Source organism: Delphinapterus leucas, chromosome 15 (assembly GCF_059928025.1).
Source record: "Delphinapterus leucas isolate spDelLeu-1000000601 "Yukka" chromosome 15, BTC_Dleu_Yukka2, whole genome shotgun sequence".
Classification (NCBI taxonomy): Eukaryota; Metazoa; Chordata; class Mammalia; order Artiodactyla; family Monodontidae; genus Delphinapterus; species Delphinapterus leucas.
In genome coordinates, this window is record NC_143143.1 from 37,832,823 (window position 1) to 37,860,186 (window position 27,364).

At 62.7% G+C, this 27,364-nt stretch overlaps 2 protein-coding genes and 1 long non-coding RNA gene across 5 annotated transcripts; 1 reads left to right on the plus strand and 2 right to left on the minus strand.

The window, feature by feature from the left end:
• Positions 1–160: 160 nt before the first annotated feature.
• WDR90 (WD repeat domain 90) lies at positions 161–16,266 on the minus strand. Its single transcript, XM_089896434.1, has 44 exons — positions 16,193–16,266; positions 15,876–15,967; positions 15,570–15,746; positions 15,372–15,480; positions 14,998–15,159; positions 14,625–14,739; positions 14,469–14,536; positions 13,992–14,089; positions 13,696–13,914; positions 13,495–13,557; positions 13,163–13,231; positions 12,409–12,519; positions 12,194–12,339; positions 12,066–12,123; positions 11,502–11,620; positions 11,266–11,409; positions 11,033–11,163; positions 10,846–10,962; positions 10,283–10,518; positions 9,937–10,076; positions 9,600–9,730; positions 8,946–9,076; positions 8,495–8,656; positions 8,167–8,295; positions 7,854–7,984; positions 7,726–7,766; positions 7,403–7,534; positions 7,099–7,257; positions 6,925–7,014; positions 6,698–6,795; positions 6,023–6,125; positions 5,674–5,795; positions 5,342–5,501; positions 5,057–5,247; positions 4,800–4,968; positions 4,548–4,659; positions 4,220–4,391; positions 2,082–2,204; positions 1,761–1,935; positions 1,522–1,652; positions 1,270–1,413; positions 1,080–1,199; positions 882–966; positions 161–588 (listed from the first exon to the last, which is right to left on the minus strand). Exons 1-44 carry the CDS (start codon positions 16,200–16,202, stop codon positions 431–433), a joined length of 5,553 nt encoding a protein of 1,850 aa, XP_089752560.1. The 5' UTR covers positions 16,203–16,266; the 3' UTR covers positions 161–430.
• Positions 16,267–17,150: 884 nt separating this feature from the next.
• Positions 17,151–25,948, minus strand: MCRIP2 (MAPK regulated corepressor interacting protein 2). 3 transcript variants are annotated; one of them, XM_089896446.1, is made up of 6 exons: positions 25,839–25,948; positions 22,989–23,017; positions 21,986–22,103; positions 18,104–18,231; positions 17,767–17,868; positions 17,151–17,538 (listed from the first exon to the last, which is right to left on the minus strand). In XM_089896446.1, exons 1-6 carry the CDS (start codon positions 25,919–25,921, stop codon positions 17,468–17,470), a joined length of 531 nt encoding a protein of 176 aa, XP_089752572.1. In that variant the 5' UTR covers positions 25,922–25,948; the 3' UTR covers positions 17,151–17,467. The 3 variants fall into 3 exon arrangements, with proteins under 3 accessions (XP_089752572.1, XP_022450065.1, XP_089752573.1); XM_022594357.3 differs by lacking the exons at positions 22,989–23,017; positions 25,839–25,948 and adding an exon at positions 22,209–22,971; XM_089896447.1 differs by lacking the exons at positions 17,767–17,868; positions 22,989–23,017; positions 25,839–25,948 and adding an exon at positions 22,209–22,977.
• Positions 20,676–25,984, plus strand: LOC111185110 (uncharacterized). The gene is made up of 2 exons (XR_004024525.2): positions 20,676–22,767; positions 23,068–25,984. It is a non-coding gene; the product is annotated as an uncharacterized LOC111185110 (long non-coding RNA).
• The last annotated feature ends 1,380 nt before the right edge of the window (positions 25,985–27,364 follow it).

Consider the following 27,364-nt stretch of genomic DNA (forward strand, 5'->3'; position numbering starts at 1 on the left):
CACTGCCGGCGCCGCGCCGGCCAGGGGGGCGGGGTCTTTGCCCAGTGCCGCCCCGCCCCCGCAGCTCCTGCAGGGGTCAGGATCCCTGGCAGGGAGCAGGACTTCTGGAGGTTGGGCAGAAACTGAGCTCAGGCAGTCTGGAGTGACCAGGAGACAATGCCTCAGTGCAACACCCACATTTATTTGAACTGTACAAGGTAGAAACAAAAGCCCAAAGGAAAAGAGGCAATAAGCACTTCATACACGTTCAAGGTCTTGATGATTTGCATACACTCCTGGGCAGCCGGGTGTGGAGGGGTGAAGCCCACCCAGCCATCCTGGCCCAGCACAAGGCCCCCGGCCAACCCAGCTTCTCAGCTGAGCCTCTGCCCAGGCCAGGTGCCCGGCTGACCAGCAGGGCAACACCTGACCCCGCACTCCCCACTGGGGGTCAGTGTCCTGTAACTTCCCACACCAGTATCTCATTGTGGGCCGCCGTGAAGAGCAGCCGAGCAGACGGGGCAAACCTGCACAGCTGCACCGAGTCATCATGGCCAGCAAAGTCCTGCACGGCCCCCGACGTACAGTCCACCAGCCTCAGCACACGCTCTGCTGGGGGACAGCATCGGGTGGGCTGGGACAGGTAGGGTGCCGTGGGCCCTGTGCCTGTGTCTGTATAGTTCCAGGACCCAGGGTTCCTCCAACCCACCCTGGCTCTGTCTCCAGCTGGGGCCAGTGCCTCATTGGGGGAACCTGGCACCCCACCCCCCTCATTTCCTGACCCTACCTGAAAGACTCCGCTGGAGCAGGTGTCCTCACCCCACTTTCAGGGACGAGGGGTACGGCTCAGTGTGGGGGCACAGGTGTACCCACCGGGCCCCACTCAAGACACCAGCACTCACCAGAGAAGCCAATGGCCATAAGGTGGGCCCCAGGGGACAGGCTCATGGACACAGCAAAGAAAGGCAGTGGGATCTTCTCTATCACCTGCAGACAGCAAGCATGAGGCACTGGGTGGGGGTTCCCGTGGCCCCGAGACCTGTCCCTCCCCAGCCCCGGGTCCCTCAGGCTCCCAGAACCACATGGAGGGGTGCATGTGCCTGCTTCTGGCAGAGGCTGTAGAAGACGACCTCATGGTGCACGCTGAGGCCCGCACACACCAGCAGCGCCTCATCCCAGGGGCAGAAGGCGGCGAGGGAGGGCGGCAGGCAGCTGGGAACCTGTGGAGGGCACAGCACATTGTTGCAGGGTTGGGGGGCACCCCGCCCACAGGGCCACCGGGACTCTTACCTCCGTGAGGGCGGGCGCTGGGAAGCTCAGCCAGTCCACGAGCTCACAGCGGTCCTGCAGCCAGTTGGAGGCCCAAACGCTGACCTGCTGGTCCCCGCTGGCAGCCAGCCACAGGTCCACACCCTCTGCCCCGAAGTCTCCATACTGGGGACATCAAGGCTGGTAGGTGCCGCCTGCCCTGCTCTCCCATCCCCTTCCCTGCCAGCACCCTCGGCTCAGGCCAGGCCCTGCAGGCTCATGAGGCTACTTCACCTCTCTTCTCGTGCTCTGGATGGTGCAGATCGGGGCTCCCCGATGGTCACTCAGCACACGGAAGGTCATCCCCGTGCGAGGGCGACTCACAGCCACAAGCCCATCCCTGTCTCCGGAGAGGATGGTATGACCTGGGCGAGGCAGAGACCAAGCTGTTACTCGTGAGCCCCTAGCCCTCAGCCCAAAGGTGTGACCTGGGCCAGGCAGAAGCCGTGCTGTCACCGTGAGCCCGGCCTCACCATCAGCAGAGAAGGCGATGGCCGTTAGTGCAGCCGAGTGGGGATGCATCTTGAGCTCCATCGCTATGAGGGGGATGCTGAAGAGCCGCAGCGTGCCGTCACTGTAGCCCGCTGCCACCCACTGCTGCTCTGGGCGTTCGCAGGATGGGGGGCTCCAAGACAGGCAGAGGCAGCTCTGGGGACCCATGGTGGGAAAACATTAGCACTCCCCTGGGGAGGGGGGAAGGGGCCCAAGGCCACAGACAGACACCAAGGCTGGAGGGAGGACGAGGCTGCCGGAGCCCCGGGCGTGCACCCCAGCCCCAGGCGCCCCCCGAGTACCTGGCTGAGCACCTGGAACTGGATCAGCAGCTCCATGCTGGCCACGCTCCACACCCTCACGCTCCCATCATCACTGCACGTGGCACAGTGGGACTCGCTGGGGCTGAAGACCACCTCGTTCACCTGTGAGGAGTCACCACCCTACCTGAGGCCCATGGCCCTCAAGCAGAGAGGGAACACAGCATGGCCAGGTCATTCATGAGAGCATCCATCTCCCCCTTGAACCTACCTGGCCCCAGCCCACCATGTGGCACAAAGAAACTGTCCTGACCTCCCTCCCTCCCAAGTGTCCCTACACTAGACCTGGGTGGAATCCAAATTGCAAGAAGCCCACCAGTCAGTTGAACTTGACCATCCACTTGCTGGGACGTCACAGAAGGAACTGTCCTGACAGAACCTAGAACACGGGACTCCCAGGGGGGCCACTCCTGGGCCTCATCACAGCAGGGGGGGTGGGGCTGAGATTGTCGTGTGTGTGTGTGTGTGTGTGATGTGTATCAAGGGAGAAAGCAGTTGTATGATTACACAGAGTCAGGATCTCTGGTGTAAAAAAAAGGAGACAGAAAAAAAAAATTAAAATAAAAATTAAAAAAAGGAGACAGGCCATGCACCAATGAGGTAAAACAAAATATCTGAGTCCTGAATGTGAATTCCAAGCATTAAGTATAAACTCCTGATGCATTTTATCTTAGAAAAATTATAATTTAGGTCTGTTTGGCTGAGAAGTGATGGGCCCCTCTGGGCCTCAGACCATGACCTCTAAGCCCATTTCCCACTGGAGGGGCCCACAGGCTCTGGAACAGCCAAGTCCGGTCTTGGGCGGAGCTGCAGAGGGAGAGGCTGGAGCACCTGTGGTCCACAGAAGAGGGGGACCACCAGTGACCACCAGCTCAGGTCAAGAACTCAGCACCCTCGAGCTCATGCCCTGGTGGGTGGATAAACTCATCCTATCTGTACCACAGAAGCATATTTAGCAGTAAATAGGCGTGAAGCACTGACACTCGCTACAACTCGGATGGACCTTGAAAACACGATGCTCAGTAAGAGAAGCAGATAGAAAGCACCACAGAGTGTGTTTCTGTTCACAGGGACCATCCAGAACAGGCAAACCGACAGACACAGAGTTGGTGAGCGCCTGCCAGGGGCTGGGCGGTGAGTGTTTAATGGCTGGGGGGTTTCCTTCCGGGATGAAAGTGACCGCAGTGTTGCACGGTTCTGCAAATGTTTCAAAATCCATTGATGTTACATGGGTGTGTGGCCCACAGATTATACCTCGACATAAAGCCATTACCAAAGAAAAAGGAAACATGTAACCCTCACTACCTCACACAAGAGTTTCTTTGTTGGCTACTGTTACGCCTGAACAAATGAACGTAGAATTTTTTTAAAAAGACTCAGGAGCCAACTTGAAGACCCTGCCACCAGCCAAGGCCAGGACTCCATGAGCATCAAGAGAAAGTGACGGTGGGGAAGCCAGACCCACATTTCCACCCACCAGCCCTTAATAGCTCTCAGAAAGTAACACATTGACTGCTGCTGGGGGACCTGGTCCACGAGGGAGAGACTCATCTACCTGTGCCCTGTCCCAGCCCCGGGAAATCTGAGAGCTCTAGAGGCCACTTCTCTCCTGAAAGAACGAGGGATCTGACTACGGCCACCTACAACTCGTGCCGCCAGACAAGGGCATCACTGGTGGGAGACAGAACGCTCCCAGAAGGAAGTAATGTTGGGACTGGCTGGCCCTGACTAGACCCTGGCCTGGCTTCCAGACCCCTCGGACCCCAGGGAAGCATGTCCAACAACGGTGGTGGAAGACTCCAGCGTGGATGACCAGTTTTCTTCAACACGTAAATTACAAGAGAATAAAGTGGCGGAAAAGAGGAAGGGTCAAGAAGGCCACAGGGCCTGGGGCTGCTGCAGGTGGACACGGCATGGACCCCATGCCCACGGGGAGGGGCGCATGGTTCCAGGGGTGCAGCTGGTCCTGGGAACGCCTGGACGCTCGCAGCTGCGCTTGGGCTGGGAGCACCCGGGGTGGGGGGCGGGGACGGAGGGAGCACATGGCAGCTGCCCGGCCTGTGCGGGCTGGAATCCCCTCAGAAATCCTCGGCGGCAAGCCGGTGGCCCAGCGGCCTCACCTTGCTCTGGTGGCCGCTGACGAGGCGGGTGCTTGTGCCCTCAGCCCAGCTGACGTACCAGAGCGTGCCCGCTGTGGTGCCTACCACACCCATGTCCATGCTTTCGTGGAAGACTGCACTCACGACAGCCCCATCAAGGGTCAGCTCACGCTCCATAAACACAGAGCTAGACCTGGAGGAGCAGGGGGTGAAAGGGCTGGCAACAGCGAGAGCCGAGGGAGCCAGGTGGTTTGGCCCACGGGCCCTGGCCTTGCCCGAGCATGTCCCCTGGGGGACGGGCCCAGCTGGCAACAGAGTGCCAGCTCCCAGACACACTGTAGACGCTCACCTGGCCCCGGAGCCCTTGCGCCTCAGCTCTGGTACGGCCCCCACGGCCCATAGGCGCAGCCGCCTGGTGTTGCTGCCACTGACCAGACGCGCGCCCGAGCACAGCAGCACTCCTGGGGGACAGGAGATGCCATGAGCCACGTCCCCAGATGCCTGGGACTCAAGACGGTGTCCACCGCCCCAGCACTGGGACTCCCAGGGAGAACCGAGCCCCAAGCTGTCAAGGGCCACGGGGGCTCCGTCAGACACCCACCGATCTCACCGTCGTCCGCCTCCCAGGCCAGGAAGCAGCAGCCGGCACACACGTCCCAAACACACACCTGGCCAGCACTGGAGCCGCAGTAGAGCAGGGGTGTGGTCCCGTAGCAGAGGGAGGTCAGCTCGCACCCCCCCACCTCCTCAGGGATGGGCTCTCGGTGGACCTGGAGGGACACGAGCACAGTGTGGGTCAGCGATGCCCTGGGGTCCAGCCAGACCCCATCCTCCAAAGCCTCCTCTGAACCCTGGCACCTGGAGGCTGACGTCGCCCCCACGCTGCTGCAGAAGCCACAGGGTGACGGCACCCTGGCCCACGCAGGCGAGCTCGCCAGCGTCCCAGGGGTTGAAGGCCATGCCGTATACTGGCTCTGGCAGGCACGTGGAGGACACAAGCTCGTAGGTGGCCATGCTCCACAGGGCCAGGGTGCGGTCGCCATAGTCCCCTGGGGGAGATGCACAGTGACCACGTCAGCTGCCCAGGGTTCCCAGGACAGGCAGGGGAGTCCGGAAACCACTGTCTGCCCCCGCCCTGCTGACCCAGCGTGACGAGAAGCCTGTCGTCTGGTGAGAAAGCCAGGGCCTGGACAGCAGTGTCGTGGTGAGAAAGGAGCTGCCGACAGGAGCCCCCTGGCACGTCCCAGACACGGATCTGGCAGCGGGAGGCAGTGCTGCTTCGGCCTGAGGCAGAGGCCAGCACCTGGTGGGCAGGCAGGTGGGTGGTCAGCAGGAAGGGTGCAGTCCACAGGCCCGTTCCCGCTCTGTGTAAAGGGCTGCTCTGGAAGCGAGAGCCAGCCGCACGCAGTTCAAGGAGCCCAGCTCCGAGGCACACCTCGGCCCTGGGCATTCAAGGCAGGCTGCAGGACAGGCACCTGGGCATTGTGGCTGAGGGCCAGCGTGGAGATCTCCTCAGGGTGGCCAAGCCAGTGCTGCTGGACCCCAGAGTGCAGGTCCTCCACCACCACCAGGCGACCACACGTGTAGGCGAAGAAGCCTGTGGGCAGGGAGGAAGCGCCCGCCCCGTCAGCCCCACAGCCCCAGGCACTCGTGCCCACACCCCCCAACCCCACCCCAAGGAGAACTCCTGCTCACAGCAGGAAGTGCCACCAGGAGGACACGCCCGCCCTGCAGCCCAAACCACCTGCAGGCCCCTCCATGGGGCCTGGCCTAGGGATGGACAGAACTTAGCCCGCCCTGCAGCGTCTGGGCCGTGGCCCCCACCTGTGTCTGGCCTCCAGACCAGGTTGGCGCGCCCGTTCCCGTTGTAACCCATGACGGCCTTCAGGTGCAGCCGCTCATCGCCGACAGCAGGGAAGGAGAGGCCCTGTGAGGAAGTGAACCCAGGACGCTGGCACCGGCCCACCTGGCCCAGGCCCCCAACCTCAAGCTCTGCCCATCAGGCCGGGCGTGGGACTGAGCCTTGGGAGATGCATGCTCCCGGGAGGAGGCAAACGGCAGGTACGTGGGCACCAAAGTCTGCACGCGGTGGCCAGCGGGGCTGGGAGCCTGGCATGCAGCATGCAGACAGGGAGGCAGGAGGAGGAGATGGGGAGGCGCCTGCCAGGGGGGAGGTGAAGGGGAGCCAGGACCATGGAGTGAAGTGAGTGTGTGGGCTCAGCAGGACACGCCTGGGTCCAGTCACTGCGTGACAGTGAGAACCTAAACCAGCCCGGTGAGAGCATGGGGCTCAGGGCAGAGGGGTGACCCGTGGGGCAACTGCCAGCAAGGCCTGGGCTGCTGTCAGCTCTGGGAGCTGCCCCAGGGAAACGCCAGGGAGCCTGTGTCTACCAGGGAGCAGGAGTCCCCCAGACACCACAGGGCCATGCCACCTGGACCCCTGGGCTTCCAGGATATCCACTGGTGGCAGGGGCTATGAGGATGCCCCACCCAGCCAACCTTGGACAGCAGGGAGGCCTTGTAGCGAGCTGTGAAATGCCGATAGGAGTCCTGGCGAGTGGGGGGCTGGGCCCTGGCTCTTCCAGTGCTGCAGGCACCTTTCAGGGAAGGGAATGAGGCTGTGAACCCCCAGGGACCACAGAGTGACCCTCCTTGCAGGCACCCTGCCCTGGCTGGTCAGACGCTTGGGTTCAAACGGTACAGATGAGCCACGTCCCATCACCCACCTGGCCCAGCAGGGGTCTTGGACTCTCCATTTGTCCTGTAGGTGACCATCCCTTGTCTGCCAGGGGCAGCCAGGTCTGTCCTTAGGCCACCTGGAGTCCACGTGGTACATGCACCTGGGCCCTGGTCCAGTTATGAGTGACCCTGCCCCACCCTGCTGCCCCTCCCCTGCTTACTGGGCCAACCACGGGGGTGGGGAGGCCTGCCAAGGTCCCAGGGGCCCCCCATGGCCCCATCACTGGCCCTGCCAGCCTCCTTCTGCACCAGCACAGGTGGGCCTGAGGCCTGGCGGAGACCCTCAGGGCCACGGCTCTCATGTGACATGGAGAAAGCGCCTGAGGAGGGTGGGGAGACAGTGAGACGAGGGAGAAGAGCACCCCCATGCCCTTGCCCCTCCCCCAGGCCAGGAGCAGCAAAGCATGTCAGGATGGGAGCCAGGAACACATCCCCTCCAGGCCCTCCTAGGACCCCTGCTCTCACCATCATGGTCCTTGGGGGGCCTGGCACAGATGTCCAGCCAGGGTGGGGACGCCTGGGATGGCATGGGCACCTGCTGCCGGGGAAGCCCACTGGCCCCGGACACCGTGTCCTCCAGCTGTCTTGTACCCAGGCCTGAGGACGGAAGGAGCTCGGCTGAGCTCAGGGCCTGGGGAGGGCAGAGCAGGAGGCGTTCCCAGCCCCTCACGCCCAACCAGCTCTGCATCGGGACCCCCAGGAAAAGAACAGCGCTGTGCACCCACAGCGGTTACAGTGCCAGCACCAGACATCACCATGGAGCCTGCCAGTGTGCTGGGACCACTCACCAGCTTCGCAGGTTGTGGGCGCCCCAGGAGAGCCTTGGACACTGCAGAGGTGACAAGAGAGATGGTCGGGTGGGGCGAAGGGGTGCAGAGGGAGGCCTGGCAGATGCATGTTGAGGGCAGGAACTTGCCTTCCTGGAGGGGACTTCTCAGAGGGCGCCAGAACGTCCCAGAGAAAGATGGCGTCTCCCACACTAAGGAGCTGCTGCTGGTCGGGGGTGAAAGCCACGGCCCGCACAGGTTCTGAGTGGCCGATGTACACCTGAGGGCAGCAGTGTGGCAATATAGAGACCACTGAGGCACAGCTGGAGACACCTGGCCACCAGACTGCAAACTGACCAAGCGGACCTCGTGCAGTGTCAGGCCCCAGCAGGCACGGGGGAACCTCAGGGACTGTCCTCCACCCTCCTTCTTACCCGCTGTGCGCCCGCCCAGGGCACACACCTGGCAGCCAGGGCCGGCCTGTGCTGAGTAGTCCCACACCTTGATGGCCCGGTCGGCGGCTGTGAGCAGAAAACGGCCATCCCCGCTGAGAGCTAGGACAGAGCAGGCCGCAGGGGGGACACAGGACAGCTGTGAGAGAGGGTGATTGCTGAGGGAAAAAGTCAGAGCACACAGGACCACCAGTTGGGGGAGCCCCCTTCTCACAGAACACAACCTCTAGGGAGCAGCAAGCGGCCCAGGGCCTCCCCTCCTCTGGGCACTGTGGGCAGCAAGGCCGGAGCTGGGAAGGCGGGGGAGGCCAGGCCACCAGCCGCAGTCTTGGGCTCACCTCCCGGACCAAGCGGCCTGACGTGGCATCTAGCACTGCAACCATGTTAGAGGACGTGGACACCAGCAAGTGGCCAGGGGGTGCAGGGCCAAAGCAGACGGCCACAGCTGAGTCCAGGCGGCTGCCAGCCAGGTCCAGAGTCCTGATGTCAACCCTCAGCAGCTGACGGAGAGCAGCAAGTGTCCTCACCATGACCTCCGGCCAGAGCTCGAGCCCCCAGAGCTGGGGCCCGGGCCGTGGGCGGCCTTGGGCACCCATCCGGCAGGCTGCCCACAGCTCACATGTCCTCTGTGCCATGAGGGGCGCAGGGCCCAAGTCCTCTCTGAAATGAGCACGGCCTCCCACCCAGGGAAACGCGCAGCTGCCAGGGTCGGGGCGCCCACGGGGCCTGTGGGCCAAACTGGCGTGACTCCACTCTCACTGCACACAGGGAGGGTTCCAGTTGACTCACCTCATCCAGTGAGGTCGTGTCCATGACGGTCACCGTGTACTCGGAGGGACCCACAAAGGCCAGCAAGTGGCTGTCCCCACTGACCACCAGGGCACTGGGGCTCGGGCAGGCCTCCTGGCACACCACGTTAGCTGCCGGCATATGGGGACAGGCAGTCAGCTGGGTCAGGGTAGGGGTGGGGCACCAGAACAGACACTGGTCAGAGACCTACTGTTGTGGAAAACACCAGCCTGGGCTGGGCAGATCCCACAGCAGCCAGCCCATGGGGCCTGGATGTGAGGGCACCAAGACACCAGTGGGCACCACGGACTGCCAGGAAATCTGGTGGCTCTCCCAGAGTGACCACCAAGTGACCATCTGGCTGGCCCGAGTTACAGTGGCCATGGGAGGGGGCCGACTCCCCTGCTGGCCTGGTGCTCAGGCTTCAGGTACTCACTTCCTCCTGGGGAAGGGTGGGCACAGACTCTCACTGACCTTCAATCTCGGGGGGCTGGTGAGTCCTAAAACCACACTTGGCTCTGGGGGTCTCAGTAGTGCGACTGTAGAACGCAGTACCACGATCGGGGACGACACATACCCCCATCCCCGCAGGGACCTGACCAGGGGATGGCTGGGAGGCCAGAGTGGGGCTGGGGCTGGGCCTGGGGGCCTGACCTGTCACACGAAGGATGCGGCACTGGGGCGCGCTGCTGTGGTACTGGGCCAGGGAGCCCCGAGAGCAGGAGCTGAACAGGAGGCTGCCGTCGGGGCTGGCGGCCAGGCCGGTGATGGCTCCGCGGTGACACCTGCACACACAAGACGCCGTTGCCTTGCCCCTGAGCTGCACCGTCCCAGACCTCCTGCAGAATCCCGGAGGGGCAGCAGAGGGCGGGGCTTCCAGTAGACGGCCCTCCCCCGCACTGCCCGATCTCCCACACTCCCCAGGGGACCCACAAACCACTGGAGCTTCCACCTCGATCGTCTGTGGGGCCAGAGCCGGCTGACCACCCACCTGTGCTCCACTAGGACCTTGGTGGTCTCCAGGCTGAAGGAGCGGACGGCCCCGCTGCTAAAGCCACAGAAGAAGGTGGGCTGGGTAGGGTGGAAGGCAACAGCACACGGGGCCTCCTCCGGAGACGCGAAGTCGTACAGCTGGAGGACAGGGCCATGTGAGGGCGGACAGGCTGGGGCAACCAGCTGGCCACAAGGCCCGAGAGCCAGTCTCTCTCCAAATGCCTTGAACCTTCAGGCCCCAGACACAGGCAGAAGGACTCAGGGCCCCACCCACCGGGCCTCAGTATGGCCTGCGGCCCTCCAGTCCCTCCCTCCTGGCTGGCTTCCCTCCGGCCACACCCCACCTGCTGCAGGGTCGCTAGGTCCCAGATGCGGACAGTGTGGTCCTGGGACACAGTGGCCAGCTGTCCCCGGCTGCACTCAGTGGCAACGGCCAGCACCGGGGCGGCGTGGGAGCGCACCAGCATGCTGTACTCCCGGGACAGGATGTCCAGGAAACCCAGGTGGCCCGAGGAGGTGGTGGACAGCACACGCAGGCCGTCAGGGCTGACGCAGACGGAGCTGATGGGGCCCTCATGCTCTGCAGGCAGGGTGGGTCGGTGACCGCCCAGGCCTGTAGTGGGGTGGGCCTGGCACCTGGGCCAACTGGGGCAGGCTGACCATATCCATGCTGTGCCTGTGCCCAGCCGCTCTGCCCAGGACACTGAGAAATGTGCTTCCCTGCTGCCTGGAGCCCCATCTCCCTGTGAGCTACAACAGGTGCCTCCCCTGTGACCACCCACCCCTGGGCTCAGCAACGGTGGACCCCAGCTCAGGACACAGTCCCTTGGAGCCCCATGACTGCCGTCCAGCCCAGGGACGGCCCTCCTGCGGCAACCCTGGTGGCAAGGTGATGTCGAGGCCCCACCTGCCTCCAGGAGCACAGAAGAGAAGTCCAGGGGCCAGAGGCGCAGGTAGCCGTCCTCGGAGCCCACGGCACACTTGGCCTGGGAGATGCTGAGGCTGCTGATGGCGATGCCGGGGCCTGGGTGGGGGAGGCACGGTCAGCCCAAAGCGTCAGGGCCGCTTCTCCCAACACAGCAGGGCCCACCTACCTGAACTGAAGGTCTGCTTCTGTGGGAGGGGGCCACCGGGGGTCCGTGTAGGCAGGAGGCGGCGAGCGCACCGCACAGCCATGCGCTGGTGGTCAATCTCCAGGATGTGGCCGCTACGGCTGCAGACGTAGCTGCCCAGAGAGGCAGAGGTAACAAACGAAGGCGGAGAGACCGAGGGGCAGGGCAAGGAATGGGCGGGCCCTGGCCATTAGGGGAGGGAGGGTGGGGCTCACAGTGTATGGCCATCCTGGGCCTGCCTGAAGGCCAGGTCAGTGAACTCCAGCGCGTGGTGCTCCCCCAGGTCCACAGGGCAGGAGCGCAGCCCCCCACCTCGCAGCCGCCACAGCCGCACGCTGCCCCGCCCGCACGATGCCATCCTGCGAGGGGTAGGAGGTGAGCCAGGGAGGAAGGGCCAGCTCACAACTCGCTGGTCCCAGCACGGAGGATGGGCAGGCGGGCAGCCAATCACCTGGTTTCATCGAAAAAGGCCACCTCGAATGCCTGGATGTCAACGTCGCTGTGCACCTTCGTGAGGATGACGGCCTCTCCGCCTCGCCCCACCTGGGCCGTGCCCCACACCACCACAGTCTGCAACAAGTCCGCTCTGAGCACCCACCACCTGCCTGGCCTCTCCCACAGAAGCAGGCGCGTTGGGCTGCAGGGGGTGGGAAAGTTGGCCCCTGTGGCCCGGAGGAACCTACATGTGCCCACCCGGGGTTTCCACAGACATGTGTATGCAGAAAGGAGCAGGAGACACAACCACGAGTGGAGGAGAGGCCCCGGGTGAAGCACCCAACTTCAGAGATGCTATCATGTTAAACTCGCCCAGCTCAGGCATGGGGGACTTGCCACTGAAGAGGGTGAGGCCGGTCAGTCAAAGGTCAGCTCCATCCACGAGGGAGTGAAACAGACACTCTGTGGCAAGTATAGCGCAGTGGTGCCCGGCGGGGCTGGGGGAGGCCTGCGGGGACCCTTGCTGCCTGCCTGCACCCCAGGATGGGCCGCTCCACCTCCCCCGGCCTGGCCTGCTTACCATCCGCCCGTGGCGGTCCTTGCCGACACCACAGAGCACCTCCCCACTGTCAGAGAAGCTGCAGATGGAGAGGCGGAGGTCAGTGTTGCAGGCGCAGCCCCCACCCCCCTCGGAGACCCTGCACCCACCTGAGGGAGCAGACGGTGTGGACTGGGCTCTGGAACAGGGACAGGCACTCCCCGGTCTGGAAGTCCCAGAGACGCAGCATGCTGTGGGGCCGTGCCTGGGCTGAGGCCAGCAGGGAACCGCTCCCGTCCAGCGCCAGGGCAGAGACCTGGGGGGCAGCAGGGTGAGGGAGGGTGTGTGCCTGCAGAACAAGCCACCCCTGGGCCAGGGTGCCCACCTTGTCTGTGTGGCCAAGGAAGAGACGCTGCTCCCGAGTGTTGACACACAGGACAACGATGACCGCGTGGCAAGGGTACACGACGGCGGCCCCATCCCGGGTCCACAGGGCCTGTGCACAGGGGCCGGAGGCTGAGGTCACAGACTGGTCGGCTTCGTCCCCCCACCCCAGCACTCCCCCGAGCCCCACACACAGGAGTCAATGGGATGCACGTGCCAAAAGAACAGAAAGAACTCGGGTGCACATGCGCAAGGGCAGGGCTTCCTCTAAGCCCTGCCTGCAACACAAGAAACTTTGGGATTCAGGTGACAAAAGGCCAGAGAGCCCACAAAGACTCGGAGTTCGTGTCCTGGAAGGCCTGGCGAGCACACAGCCTCCTCTCCTGCTGCTGTTCCTGCAGGGTCCCACAAGTCTCGCCCATACCCGGCCCCACTCGGCTGGACGACACGCATCAAAGCTTTAAAGGGTGAGCAAGGGCTCTCAGGTCTCTGGAAGCTTGAGCGAATGGACCAGCACCGACCCGGCTGGTGTTCACGACACAAAGGGACGCCTGCGACGGGATGTCATCACGTCAAGGAAGCACCGAGCGTGTGAGGATGCGGGCAGGGCTGGGCGTCTGCAGCGGTGAAGGGACCCGACGCCTGGGGGAGCTCGGCTGTCCACACAGCCACCTCAGGGAAACACGGGGTGTGCCCACTGTCCCCTCTGTGTATCTGACACTTGCATGACCCAGCAAGAACAGAGGACCCCTCACCCATTTGGTGCTGTGACCCCCAAAGCCGATGACCCCCTTGAGCCTCAGGACCGGATCCGGGAGGAAGCTCTGAAATAGGCAAACTCACAGTGAGACCCCGAAGTGGCAAGGCTTCTGTCCCACCAGGGCTGCCCCACCCAGAGATGGTGCCTGCCTCCCAAGAAAGCCACCTGGTTCTAGTGCCTTCTGCCAGCTGCTCTATGGCAGGAAACCAGAATTCCAATCACATTGCTAGACCCTCCAGGTACCCCAGTCCTGTGCCTGCCTGGAGCCTGAGCCCACCCCCCACCAAACCACTGGGGCTGGGGTCAGGGCACCAGCCCCCTCCTTACTCTTTGTTGAAAACGATTCTTGCCCAAAGCCACCTCCTGTTGGTTCTGCTTTCTGCCAGGAGACTAGATGGGAAGGGACCATCTGCCCCACGCATGTTCCCAGTGGACAGAGGCCCAGCAGCCCTCCACCCACAACTCGTCCACATCCCACCCCCCTCGGTGGCACAGTCCAGCCCCACCTTCCTTGGGAAAAGCACTCACCTCTTGTGGGGATGCATCCTCTGGGGCCGTGGGCTCCACAGTCGTCTGATACACAGACACGTGAAGGCTGTCACTGGCCACGTGCTTGTCAGTGGCCTCCACCCAGGCCAAGGGCTCCTGGCTACGGCCACTGGGGCCACCCACACTAGAGACCTCGGAGCGTTCACAGGACACGCTGACTTCTGGAAGGGGCCTGGGCACAGAGAGGGCCTGGCGGGACTTCAGGAGGACAAGTGCCGGTTAGCACCCTGTGGCCACCACCCTCAGCCCCACCTCCGAGGGCACAGGGCACTCACAGCTGTGGGGCCATGCTTCTGGACCATGAGGGCCAGGCTGTCCTGAACAGGCTTGCTGAAGGCCGCTGGGTGAGGGAGAAGCCGCAGCACAGGCCCCGCTAAGATTGCAATTGAGAAGAACCCACTGAGCAGAGTGCAGACAAGCCTGTGAGGACGTGGCCACAAGGCACTGGGCAGGGGTCAGCAGTGGGCCCTGGCCTTGCCCACTCTGCAGGAGGGAAGCCACAACAACAGCTGCAGCCTACCCTACCGTGGGCCCCGGCACCCCTTCCCAGTTGGAAAGCTTGAAGCCACCAGGCACCCTAGTCGGAACCTCCCACACTGGGTCTGGGGCCTCGAGACAGCCTCCCCTCACCCTTGCAGGCATCATGCTGCTGCATTCACCTCCCCAGATGCAGCATCAGGCCCCCCTCTCCCGCCGAGCTCCATGGGCCCTTCAGGCCTGAACCTGGGTCACCGCTGGTCCCACAGGCCCACCTGCCTCAGAAGGGGAACAGCTCTTCTGAACTGCCTCGGAGGATGTTTTTGAGCTGTCGCTTGGAAACCTTGACGGGGTGGAAGGACAGTCAGCTTCCAGGGGCGGCCCTGCCATCCCCCCACCCGGCCGCCCTCATGACAGGCAGAGCTGCTCACCGGATGTGGACATAGTGGTCGTGCCAGCTCTCCCCTTTCGGCACCGGGAATGCCATTTCTCGAGGTATGGGGGTGATGGGCAGTTTTGCACACCGGGCTTCAGCGACAGTGACAGCTACGAAGAGCAGAGTCCAAGGAAGCCCACCCAGCTCCCTCTCCCAGCCCAGACAAGACAACACCAGGTACCAGCCAGGAAGGTACTGCCTGGCCACCAGCCCCGCCACCCCCTCCCCCAGTGGCTGCCTTGGGAGCTGGGAAGCTCAAAGATGGTACAGCATGGGCATTTTCACCAAGTGCCAGGTAGGGTGTGGAGGCCAGCACACAGGGAGTTAGAGCAGGTGGGCTGCAGGCTAAGCACACCTTTAGCCCTCACCGGGATCAAAGCACAGGTCACTGGTGTAGAGGTTCCTGACCAGCAGGCTAGCACACAGCCTGATGCTCTTGAGGTGACTGTAGCGTCGGTTCAGGTAGACCAGGAGAATGTCGTGCAGGTCGAGCTGCAGGCAGGTCCAGCGGGCACCAGGGGAGCCCACATCTGCCAGGTGTGCAGAACAGGAGCAAAGGTCAGAGCCTACCCTCACCAACTGGCCCACAGCACTCTCTGTCCTCAGCCTGTCCCCACTCTCATGGCCACAGCCACATGCCCCTCCACCCAGGCTGTCCCTGGCCTGCCTCCCCGCTGAGCCTTCTGGCTGCCTGCCTCTCCCAGACCATCTGTGACCCGTTCACACCTCATCTGCATGTTACCTTTCCTGGGTGTCCCAGTCTCACAGATGAAAGGGAACTGAAGCCATGTGGCTGTAGACTTGAACTCCTTGAAGAAGTTGGAGAATGACACTCGGATGACCTGGCTGTCCTGTGGGTATACAGCATGGCCGTGAGAAGAGGAGACTGCATCAGGAGTGCAGGGCCCCCACCGGCAGCTCCCGCTCTCCAGCTTGTAACCTCGGTACACAGGTCCAGGTGAATGACGAAATGCTTGGCGGGCAGGGGCCGAAAGAGCACGTACAGGTAGCGTCCGGTCAGCCCCAGGGACTGGGTGCTGGTTTTGGGGAGCTGGATGTAATTGCCAGCAGAGACAGGGCCCCGCACGCGGTACACCGTGCACTTGAGGGTCTTGTCCTGCAGAGAGACACGGGAGGCGTGGCGTCCTGCTCAGCCCCACGGAGCGCCAGGAGGGCTGCAGCAAAGCGGCCCAGGAGACAGAGGAGAGGCCGCCGCTCCTGCTGCCAGGTGCCCCGGCCCACTTACCGTCACGACGGCCACGTCGCCCTCTTTAGAGGACCGCTTCCACTCGTCCACCTTGAAGTGTCTGAAGACGTTGAGGAACGGCTGCTGCCACACTGGGGGACATGGGGGGGTGAGGTGCCAGACCCACCGCGGGTCTAGGGAGGGGCCGGGGCAGGGTCTGCGCGCTCCCCAGCTGTGACAGCCAGCGCAGCGCGCGGACTGGGCTCCGGGCGAATCTCAGCACCAACCAGTCCGCGGCGGCGCCGGATCTCGGGCCCCACACCCCGGCGCCCGGCCCCGGGCCCCGAGCCCCCGGCCCTCCCGCCGCGCGCCGCTACCTCCGGCCATGGCGCCGCCGCTCGCGCTTCCCGCCTCGGCCACCGCGCGCCCCACGCAGAGCACGCAGTGCGCGCCTAGCAACGGCCGCCTGGCAACAACGCCACTTCCGCCGTCACGGCGGCAGGGCACGTGATCGCGCTTCAGGGTCGGGGCCTGACACGTGACCGCGCGATGGGGCGGGGCCTGGTGAGTGACCGCGCTGGGCGTCTGGACCCCCACCTCACCAGCTGTTTCTCGGGGCGCCCCAAAACCTTGCCCGACCACTTACTCTTCTCTGCTGTCGTGCCCCAGGGCATAAAGAGCCTCCGGCCCCAGGCCTCTGCGGCCACTCCCAAGCTGGGATCCCCTGGGGGTACTCTAGCGCCACCAGCTGTGGGATCCGAGAAGGTTCCTGATTCCCTCTGGGAGGCATCTTTGTATAGGGAATGAGACGCAGCCCAGAAATTGTGAGCTGCACTTGGCAGGAGCTGTCCCCACCTACCCTGTTGCTACCTAGCTCTCTGGAGGCACGTGTGTCAGACGCAGGCAAAGTCACCTGGCCCCACAGGCAAAGCAATGTCCTACAGGACCCCGAGGGCTCCCCACCAGACCTGGAGGATTCAGAGGCAGCAGCAGGCGTCCTGAGACCTGACCGCAATTCTGGGTGGCTGGGGCCAGTTATGTAACATTTCTGGGTCTTGAGACTAGGTTCAGACACCTGCCAATGACTACGGAGGTGGGGGGGGGCGGTGTCAGGTGGGGCGCGGTGGCATTTATAGACTTCTATGCAAAATGACCTGGCCCAGGACACAGGAAGGCAGCTGGGCAAGAGGCTGGGGGGGACCAAATTTAGACAAAGCTTCAGCTGTGAGGAGATGAGGCTACAATGGAAGGTTGGGCTGGGCCTGGTGCTGGGGCACAAGCGCCCCCTCCCGCATCCACCCCCCCACCACCCCCAAGTAAAGGCCTTTCCAAAGGGCAGATTCTCAACTTTATTAGCCTGGAGCTCCTCCCTGCCAGCCCCACAGGCTGGTCCCCGGGCACAGTGAGCAGGACTGAGGTCAGACAGTTTCAACCCCTGGCCTCTGGCAGCCTGGAACAGCTGGGCCAAGGGGTCAGCAGGAGCAAAAGTCCAAATTCTGGCACTTCAGGTGTGGCCGGCTCCTGGCCAGGCCCAGGGTGAAGCACGGCACACCGCAGCGGGTGGACAGGGCGCCGTGGTCCTCTCCTGGCAGAGGGTCCAGCGTGGGGCAGGGCCAGGCCCTGCATGGGCAGCGTTCCTTCCAAAGCTGCGACTAGGAGCAGTTGGTGATCCTGGCCAGGAACTGCTGTGCCCACCACTCGTCCAGGTCGATGGGTACGAAGTCTGCGGGGGAGCAGAAGGCTGGGCAATGATGTGCCTCCCAGGCTGACCAGCGTCTCCCACCTCGAGCTGACCACAAGCCCCTCACCCAGACCCCAGCTGTAGCAGATGCTGGGAAGAATTGGGTCAGGCTCCAGTCCTCCTCCCAACCCCCTGGGACTAGAACCTGGCTGAGCCAGATCAGGGTTGGAGGAGGTGGAGGGGACACCCTGAGGGCGGGGGAGGGCTCACTCTGCAGCCGGGGGTTGGGGGTCCTCTCCACGTATTGCACTGGCCTCGGCCCGCTCTCACCGGCTGGGCCACCACCCAGCTGCTGCTCCACTTGCTGCCAGGCTGTGGGGAGAGGATCATCAGGCTGAGCCAGGCCCCTGGCACTGTGTCTCCCACCCCAGGGCATGGTGGCTACCCTGGACCCCAGCCCAGAACTGGGAGTGGGCAGCCTGCTGGATGGTCACAGGAGAAACAGGCAGAGAACCCAGGAAGAACCCAGGCCTCTGGCAACTTCGAGTGAGGTTACAGTGGGAAAAGGACCAGTGGCCCAGGTCACACCCTCGGGCCTCAGCACTACCTTCGGACACAAATCGGACGTTCTCCTCGTGAGCCAGTGTGTAGGTCTCCTGGGTTCCCTTGAGGGACGGGGATGTGGCAGGTGGCCGCCGGCCATTCACCCGATTGAACACGAGCCTCGGCCCTGGACTGCAGGAAGGGGGAAGAGATGGTCAGCAACTGTTCCAAGCCCAGGTGTTACCTGGCAGAGCTCCCAGAGCAGCCTCAGGCCACCCTCACCACCCCTGGGCCAAGGCCAGCCTGGGCACTTCCCTGAACCACAGGAAGGCTGTGTGCTGCAGCCAGTGGCCAAGGCCTTTGTCGTGCAGGCCTGCGCCCCCAGCAGCTCAGTTCACAACTGCAGCCCCCCCACCCTGAGCCAGGCCTAAGACTGCGGGGGTGGAGTGGGGCCTCTCTGTGTCCCCAGATCCCCTGCAGAGCTCCATGCTCAAGGCACATAGGCGGCCCTCCAAGGGTCTCAGGCACCCCCACTGCCACCAGCCACCCACCTCCCCTGGACCAGCCAGGCCTCCATCAGCCCAGGTTTTGACCTGCGTAAAGGTCACTTGGCCCAACCCCACCCACCAGGCGCAGTTCTTGGCCACTTTCTCCCCCACAGAAGTCTCTCCATCTCACGATGCCCCCCAGTGTGGGATGAAGGACCCAAACAAGAGCTGACGGCCTTTGCCCTTCCCTCTCCCAGCTGCCCCAGGTCCCCAGGGACAGCTCCTGGTCTGGCTAGACAGCACCAAGTGCTGAGTGGGCCATCCTGAGTAGGGAGGGTGTGACTGCAACCCTGGCCCACCCCTGCAGGCCCCAGACGAGGGGCTATGCTCTTGCCCACGGGGGCAGGAATGCTGAGTAAGGAGATGGCCCTGGGTGCTGGAGCTCGGCCTGGTGGGCATTCGATGTCCAGGTGGCCACTGGGCCCATCCCGGCAAGCCGGGCCCAGGGCATTGGTTGGGCTGCCCTGGCCAGTGGCAGCTGGCCCAGCCCTGTGCACGTGAAGCCCGGGACAGGGCCGTGGAGAGTGCGGGGCCCACACCTACAGCAGGAGGTGGGAGCCGGGAGTCCTGGGCTGCACGTGCCACTCCGCCAGGCACTCGCGGTCCCGCCGGCCTGCTCGCCATCCTGGGCTCAGGTGCCCCACCGCCGCTGGGGTTTCCTCCTCAGTTGAGAGGGGCACTAAAATAAAGAGGAGCGTCTTGAGGGGCACCAGTCCCACCAGCTCCAGGCTGGCAGGGTCAGGTGGCCACATAGAATGTGGAGGGGCAGGGCTCCTCCCAGGCCTGAGCTATACCAACCAGAGGGCATAGCTATTTGTCCTTAACTGGAACAGCCCCTTGCCTGCTACCCTTAGCCCTAGAAAAATTTGGAGACTGAACATCAGAGAAGGAAAAAAAGAATTGCAGTCAAAGGCTGTAAATCGCAAGTACCTAGACAGTGGCCTGGCCAGGGCTGAGAAGGGGCCCCAGCAAGCGGGCACCTGGCCGCCCGCTGCCAGCAGTTACATAAGGCAGTTCTGCGGGCCCTCTGGGGGAAAGGGCACAGCTCCCTGTGCACCTATGGACGAGTCCAGCGTCCGTCTTCCCCACCCTTCTCTGTGCCAGCGCCCAGGGACTCGGCCTGCAGGAAAGCCCCGCCCACAGGCAAGCTCTGCCCACAGCAACAGCAGCACCGGAATCCCTGCTAGGTGCCTGCTGATACAGGCCTCGCTTCCTTTTACTTAACCCCCTTCACTACCCTCCAAGGTAGACCACCCACCCATTTTCAGCCCAGGAACCTGGGTTCAAGAGAGAAGTGACCTGTCCAAGGTTACATGTGGTGAGTGGGTGGCAGCATCAGAACTCTATGCCTGTCTGACCCCAAAGCCCACAACCCAGTACAGCTTCCAAGCCCCCTCCCCCACCAGTCCACCTCCCCTGCACCATCAGGTGGCCCCATTTTCTCTTCTCCCCAACAGTTGATCTTATTCTCTCTCGCTGGAAGGGAGAGCTCATCACAGGCACAGACTCATGTGGCCTGTCTACCACCACGGGCAGCCCCCGGCCAGAATCTGAGCCCGGACATTTAGCAGGTCAGATGCTTTGAGCACCTGTGGTGCACCAGGCACAGAGGGTGCAGCAGTGGCTCAGACTCCTTCCTCCTGGGCAAAGTCTGGGTGAGGGAGGGTGGACAGGAAGTCTGGGTGGAGTGATTTCAGAAGTTTCAGGGGCTCCTGGTGTGGAGGACCTGCTGGCTGCTCTGGCCTCCCAGCGGGGGTACTCTTCAAGGTCCCTGAGACTGGCAGGGGGCAGCTCAGGGAAGGAGTGACTTCAGAGGGAAGGGGGGACGGCATGACCAGCACACACTCTGCCTTCCTGCCACTCCCCTGCACTCACAGTGCCACACAGGACTGCAGCAGGCTGAGGGGCCAAGTACCAGCACCCCCCTGAAACCCGGGACCTGGCAGGTTGCAACATCTTAAGGGCTCTGCTCTGTCTTTCCCATCTCTCTCCCCAGCACCCTGATCCTGCCACAGACGCACATTTCCTTCCCCATTCCCCAGCAAAGGGGCCATGGAGGAAGCAACAAGTTTCTCCAGGTAAGCGGCGGTGGGGGGGGGGGAGGGGGAGACGGGGGAAGGCTCCCTGCTTGGGTGATAGGGGCGGGTCTACACACCTATGCCTTATTCCCTCCCCTGGGAGGTAGGGCGGCTGTGAGGACCAAGGCTGATGTCACAGGCAGTGTCACAGCACAGCTGGGTCCTGGGAAGTGCCCCCCAAGGTCCCACTCACCCCTCTCCCCAGGATGCACTTGTGGCCGGCCTGGAACATTTTCCTCACTAGGACCAGTCTCAAAGTGTCAACATGCTCCTAGCAGGTGGCCCCAGGAAAGGGCCTCAGCCAAGAAGGGTCCTCACAGGCTGCCCCCACCTGTGGCATTTGAGACCAGTAACTGAGGGGGAAGGGCAGGCTGTGGCCTGCAGCACACAGCCCCCACCTCTTAGCCAATCCTGGAAGCTGTTTGTCCTCAACTTGGGAAGAAATCCCAAGGCCTGGTCAGTGCTGCCTCGGGGCCCTGAGTCTGCTGCCCCCACCCATCCACAGCCCAGCTCAGGAGCCCTCAGGCCTGTGTGGGCCTGGACTAAGCCCTGGGCCCAGAACATGCATAGAATAAATGAAACCAGAAGCCAGGACCTGAGCCAAAAAGTGAAAGGTTCAGTCCTGGGGGATGGAGCATATGACCTCCAGATCACAGTCACTTGGAGGCCAAAGTGGTTGAACTGAGCCTCCTATGGCAAAAATGCTGGTCAAGAAAGGCGGAAAAACCACAACTCCAGCAAGCCCCAAGCACCTGCGGGGGTCTCCACGCCCAGCCAGGGTGTTTGGGGTGAAGGGCAGAGGCGAGCAGTGGCCTGGCAGGGCCACAGGGAACCACGTGCACTTCTCCCCCAGCTGCCCCGCAAGCACGGCGCTGGCAGCCTCCAGCCGCGGGCAGAGGCAGGCCACCTGCGGGCCAGCGTCCTGGGCCACCGCGCTCCCGCCCTCTAGGGCGAGTCCCCAGCAGTTCGTCTCAAGCCCAAAGGTCGGCCCAGGCACCTGACTTAGCCGCCCGGAGCCCCTCAGATCCAGGAGCCGGTCGGCCTTCTCCCGACTCGGGGTCCGCGGGATCCCAGAGGACTCGGAGGTGTGTCACGCACATCCGGTCCAGCCCCCTCGGACCCAGCCAGGTGCCAGGTGAGGCGGAGGTGCGGTGCCAGAGCTGCACGCGCGGGCGGGGTCGGCGTGCTCCGCCCCCTCCGCGCCCGCCCGGAGCATGTGGCCCAGTCTCCGCTAACCTTTCCCCAAGGTCACCCTCAAGGCCCCGCGGCGGCCGGCGGGGGAGGGGAGGGCCGGGCTCCAGCCGCGGCCGCGCGTCTCACCTCGACAGGGGCCAGGGTCCCGGCGGCTGCGCCCGTGGGGGCTGCGGGGTCGGCGGCGCGAGATGCCGGCATTTCAGGAGCTCGCCGAGCCTGCTCTCCACCTGCTGCTGCGTGGGACCTGCAGGCACGGGCAGGGCGCGTCAGCCGCCGTCGCGCTGGGGGCGGGCAGCGCGTGCGGAACTCCGGTCGTCACCTCCCTACCTTACCCGCCCCCGCTGCGCACCTGTGCGCCGCTGCGCGACCAGCTTGCTGGGTCCCTTGGTGATGGTGTACATGGTGCGGAGGGGCCGCAGCGCGCCCGCGCCCTCCGCGCCTCCCCGCCCGCCGGCCCGCGGCCAGATCTCGCGCCCTCCGCCCGGCTGACACTCGGCGGGTGCCGAGGGCGCGGCCCCTTTAACGGGCGGCCGGCGCTGCGGGGAGGGGGCGGGCCCGCCGCACACCCCCGGCCCTTAAAGGGCCCGCGCCGAGACACGCGGCAGGGGTGGTGCTCGGGCCTTTGGGAAACTGGCTGGACCCGCGGCAGGGCCCGAGGCTGGGGTTGGGCGGCCGCAAGCAGCGCCCGCCCCTCTGGCCCAAGGCCTAGGTCAAGGAAGTTCCCTGAGGCCTGGGCCGCCGTCCGCCACAGGAGGCTACAGGAGCCATAGGCACACAGACGTGGCGAGGTTCTGGCCCAGGCCCTCGGTGATGTCCAAGGAGCTGAGGCATTGACAGACGCTGGGAGTGAGCTGTGTGGACCCTGGAAGCAAGGATATTCCCACTCACGTCGGAGACCCTCCTCCAAGGTGCCTGGGTGGGCCTGGGCCAGTGTGCCGGTTCACCCAGTCATGGGACTGAGGGGGTCAGAGATGAGAAAAGGCGGTCAGCCCCCGGGTTCGGGCAGACATGACGCCCTGGGAATCTCCCTTTCATCCCATGGGGCAGGAGCAGAGAGTACATTCTGCAGCAGCTCAGCCTTCCATGCTGATGTTTGCCCCCAACCCCAGGGAGGTGGGAGGCCACTTACCAATCCAGGAGCATCGTGGGGGCTGGATCCTGGGGATGGAGAAGGTGGGTGAAGCAACCCAGTTTATGTCATTCCACAGGGGAGAAAGAGCACTTACTCCTCCAAACCCCCCAGGCAGTGGGGTCAGCTGCAAGACCTACTTCAGTGACAGTGCCTCAGGAGGAGCCAGACCTGCCTGCCGGAGGAGAGCGGCTGCTGTGCCCTAATCTGCCAGGCAGCCCCTTCCCAGGGGGCTCTACCCACAGGGTTCCTTCCTGAGGATTAGATAGAGATGCCCCTTCCTCCCAGTTCACAGGCTGCTTAGGGCTGCCTCAGGCTGCTAGTGGGGGCAGGGTCATCACAGGGTCTCACACACAGCAGCCTGGGTTGGGGGAGGGGGAACCACACAACTCTTGGGTTTGTGAGCCTGAGGGCCTTTTGGATTCTGCAGGAGGCACCCATCCTCCCTTTGGTTGAGTTCAATCCTTAATGCCCCCCCCCCAAAAAAGAAAACAAACTGCCCAGTGTCATCCAGAGGGTGTGGCATCCGCCTCAGAGGCTTGTGCAACCACGTTGGTCCCTCAGGGCTCCTACACTGCTCCCACAAGTATTTGGGGAGGCTCAGTCGGGCCAGCACCAGAGCCTGGGGTGTGTCTCAGTCTGGGATCCGCTGCCCCAGGGGGCAAGGGGGCTTCCCCTCAGCACTGTGGCCCAGTGGGTTCCTGGAGGGCACCTAGCGCAACTCCCCCCACACCCCACACCTGAGCGGGCCTGAAGCCTCCCACCCATAGAGCACGTCTTTCTCCTCGTATCATGTCCAGACAACAAGTACTGTGTACAACATGGCGGGGGGGGGGGCAACCAGCGGGAGGATGCCCCCACCCCCCTACCCCATGCACCTGTGTAGCTGCTGGTTGAGGTGGGGGCACTGGGCCTGCTGGTGCTCCTTCAGGGAAGTCTGCTCCCTGGGGCAGCTGTGCTGTCCTTCCTCCCAAGTCCCCCATAGCCCCTTGGCTCTGCGTCTTGTTCTACCCAAGGCCAAAGGATAAGACCCCTATCCCCGGCCCCAGCTGCCCGCTCTGTGGGGCTGGGCTGAGCAAAGCCTGTGACCCTGAGAGGGGAGAGCATGCCCAGGGAGTCTGGGCATGAGCACAGCCCCTGGCCAAGCTGGCCCCCCTTTCCACCCGAGGTGCCCATCCCTCGTCCCGCCCCCCAGCTGTGTCAAGGCCACCACGCTCCTGCCCTGGTCTATGCTGGCTGCCCTGGTCTCCCTGGTGGCCTCGAGCACAATGCTAACTCACTCAGGCTGGGTGAGGGGCCCCGCAGGGTGAGGGCGGGCCTGTGTCCTGAAGGCACATGTTCTGGGCAGAAGGAGCCAGGCCCTGGGGTGGGGGAGTACCTCCCCCCAGGTTGACATGAGTTGAGAGCTCCTCCTCTCCCAGGCACCCCCCTCAGGCCAGCGTGAAGAGGGGAAGGACAGGGCCTGTTGATGAGCAGATAGGCCTGGCCTTGATGGTGGCCAAGGCTGCTAGACTCTAATGTCCCAGCCCTGCCTACGGGCCTTGTCTGATGTCAAAGGTTGGGTCCAAGACCCCTTGGAAGGGCTCCAGGAAAGAGGAGCAGAACAGAAATGGTCCCGACAGGCAGGAGAGGAGGGGGTGCAGGACAGGCTGGGCCTAGGGGAGAAGTGAGAGAACCCAGAGGTCCCCAAAAGACACTGAGCTAAGGGAGAGGGGAGCCAGGGAGAGAAAGGCCCGGTTGTAGGGGACAGGCAGCAGAGGAGGGCAGGGAGGAGGGTGGGGCTGATCTCCCCCTGAGGCACCTTTCCAGCCTCACTGCTCCCAGGACTCAAGTGTGAGACCTGCCCTGGCCCCGGGACAGAGCCAAGGGGCGTGCAGAGGGCCCAGCCAGAGCCTGGGAGAGGTCAGGGTCTGGATGGGCCTGCAACCAAGATCTCAGTTTGGTTCTCCTGTTAGGGTAGGAACCCTGGCCAGCCTGGCCTTCCCTGGACTACACTGTCCATGACGGCGTGCCACCCTGCTAAGCCCCCGTAGAGATAGCGTCTTGCAGCTGGCAACATTCCCTATTGTCAGAGAGGCTGGAAACCCATCCTGGAGTTGGAGTCATGGGCAGTTGAAGAGGAGACAGGGGCCTCACCCAGCAGGCTGAAAAAAATGGGTGTCATAGTAAGGAAAGGCCTTTACCTCACTGACCCCAGTTAATTATAATAAAAACAAGTATGATTTTTCTCTTCTAAAAGCCTCTAAATATGATACAAAAATGTCATGTTAGAGGAGAAAGATGTTTAAGTTTTCAGTCATCCTCCATCATTTTTCAGATCTGAAATCCATGCCCTCACCAACCCAGACTAGAGGATGGGCTTCTGCCAATAAAGGATGATCGGTGGCCCCCAGGAAAGGCTCCGGCTGGATGCTGCCACACCTGCCACCGAGTTTCTAGGGATTGCCCATTCCTTTTTTTTTTTTTTTGGCTTCGTGGCTTGCAGGATCTTAGTTTCCTGACCAGGGACTGAACCTGGGCCCTAGCAGTGAAAGTGCCGAGTCCTAAACACTGGACCTCCAGGGAATTCCCAAGGGGTTGCCCATTCCCATACCCAAGTGCAGTGAGTTGAACAGTGGCCCCCCAAAGATACATCGCCCAGAACCTCAGTACATGACCTTATTTGGAATAATGGTCTTTGCAGATATAATTAAAGCAAGGATTTCGAGATAAGGTCATTCTGGATTAGGATGGGCCCTAAATCCAATGATGAGTGTCCGTGTAAGAGAAAGGAGAGGTATATTTGGACACAGAGACACAGAGAAGACCAGGTGAAGACAGAGGCAGAGACTGCAGTGAGCCTGCACAAACCCAGGAACGCCTGGAGCCACACAGAAGCCGGAAGCTGTGATCACGAAAGGGCTTCCTGTAGGGCCACTGGAGGGAGCTGACATCTTTGTTTTGGGCTTCTGGCCTGCAGAACTGTGAGAAAATAAATTTTTGTTTTAAGTCACCAAGTTTTGGGGTAATCTGTTATACTAGCTCTAGAAAATTAACATACAGAGGGAAGCAGTAGTGGGTGACGGTGAGGGAATGGGAGGGGAAGTGCCCAGGGTGCAGCACTGGAGGGCTTGGGAGGAAGTTCAGTGAATGGTGGGCATATGGGCCTGGACCTCAGGAAGGAAGCTGGACCCTGCTGTTGGCTCTGGACAAGAGGGGGGCTTACTCCACAGCCCTCTGTAGATGAGCATGACTAGCAGGAGAGGCCCCTCCGGCTCCAACAGTAATCCGCAGGAGACACAACCCCAGGAGGTACCACTGAGCACAGGCCCGGGTCTGGGGCACTTCCAGGTGTCCCATGTTCAGCATCCCCTGGGGGACTTGGACCCTCCCAGAGTCTGACACACATCCGGCACTTTACAGGAAATGTGTGCTCACACTTGTTCACGCAGCTCACACATGCTCACATGCATGCATTCACACACACACGCACTCTAGCAAAGGCCACCGCTTGGCTGCACCCAGCTGCTTCTGTCCCAGGCTCTGAGCTTGGAGAGTGCAGAGGGCAGGTGTCAGTTCCCACAGCATCCAGTCCAGAGTGATGAATGTGGCGGGGGACGTCAACCTGAGGTCAAGTGCCGTTAAACAGAAGACGTTGCAGGGCATGTGGGCAGTTCCTCAAGCAGCACCATACAACATGGGGGAAGCAGGCTCCTTCTCTCTTACAGGACATGAGTGTAAAGGAAAAACTTATTTTTCTGTACTCACAACACTTCTGACACCAAAAGTGGGGGGGTAGTTCTTATTGGTTCTCTAGTGAGAATGCTCTAGTTCTCTTTGGACACCAACTGGGTGTCCGACAATTTAACTGGACTCTAACTCTAACTGCCCAGCGTCCGCACAGACCCACGGGCTGAGGGCTCAGTCGCTCAACACCATCCCCCATCCCCGCAGACGCCAATGAGGAGTCCAGGTCGTCACCTGTGCTTCTGACCAACCAGATGTAAGTCAGGGTTCCTACTACCCCCTCCTTGGGTTCCATAACTTGCCAGAATGGCTCACAGAACTCAGGGGAACATTTTACTTATATTTACTGGTTTATCATAAAGGACACGACTGTGGAACAGCCAGGTGGAAGAGATGCCCTGGGAAGGTGTGAGGAAGGGGTGCGGAGCCCCCACGCCCTCCCTGGGAGCCACCCTCCCAGCACCTCCAAGTTCACCATCTGGAAGCTCCCTGAACCCCTCTATTTGCGATTTGTATGGAGGCTCCATTACAAGAGCAGGGCTGATTAAATCATTGGCGATTGGAGATTAGCTGTGTCTCCAGCCCCTCCCCCTCTCAGGAGTCAGAAGTCTGAGTAGGGCAGAAAGTTCCAACCCCCTAATCACAGGGTT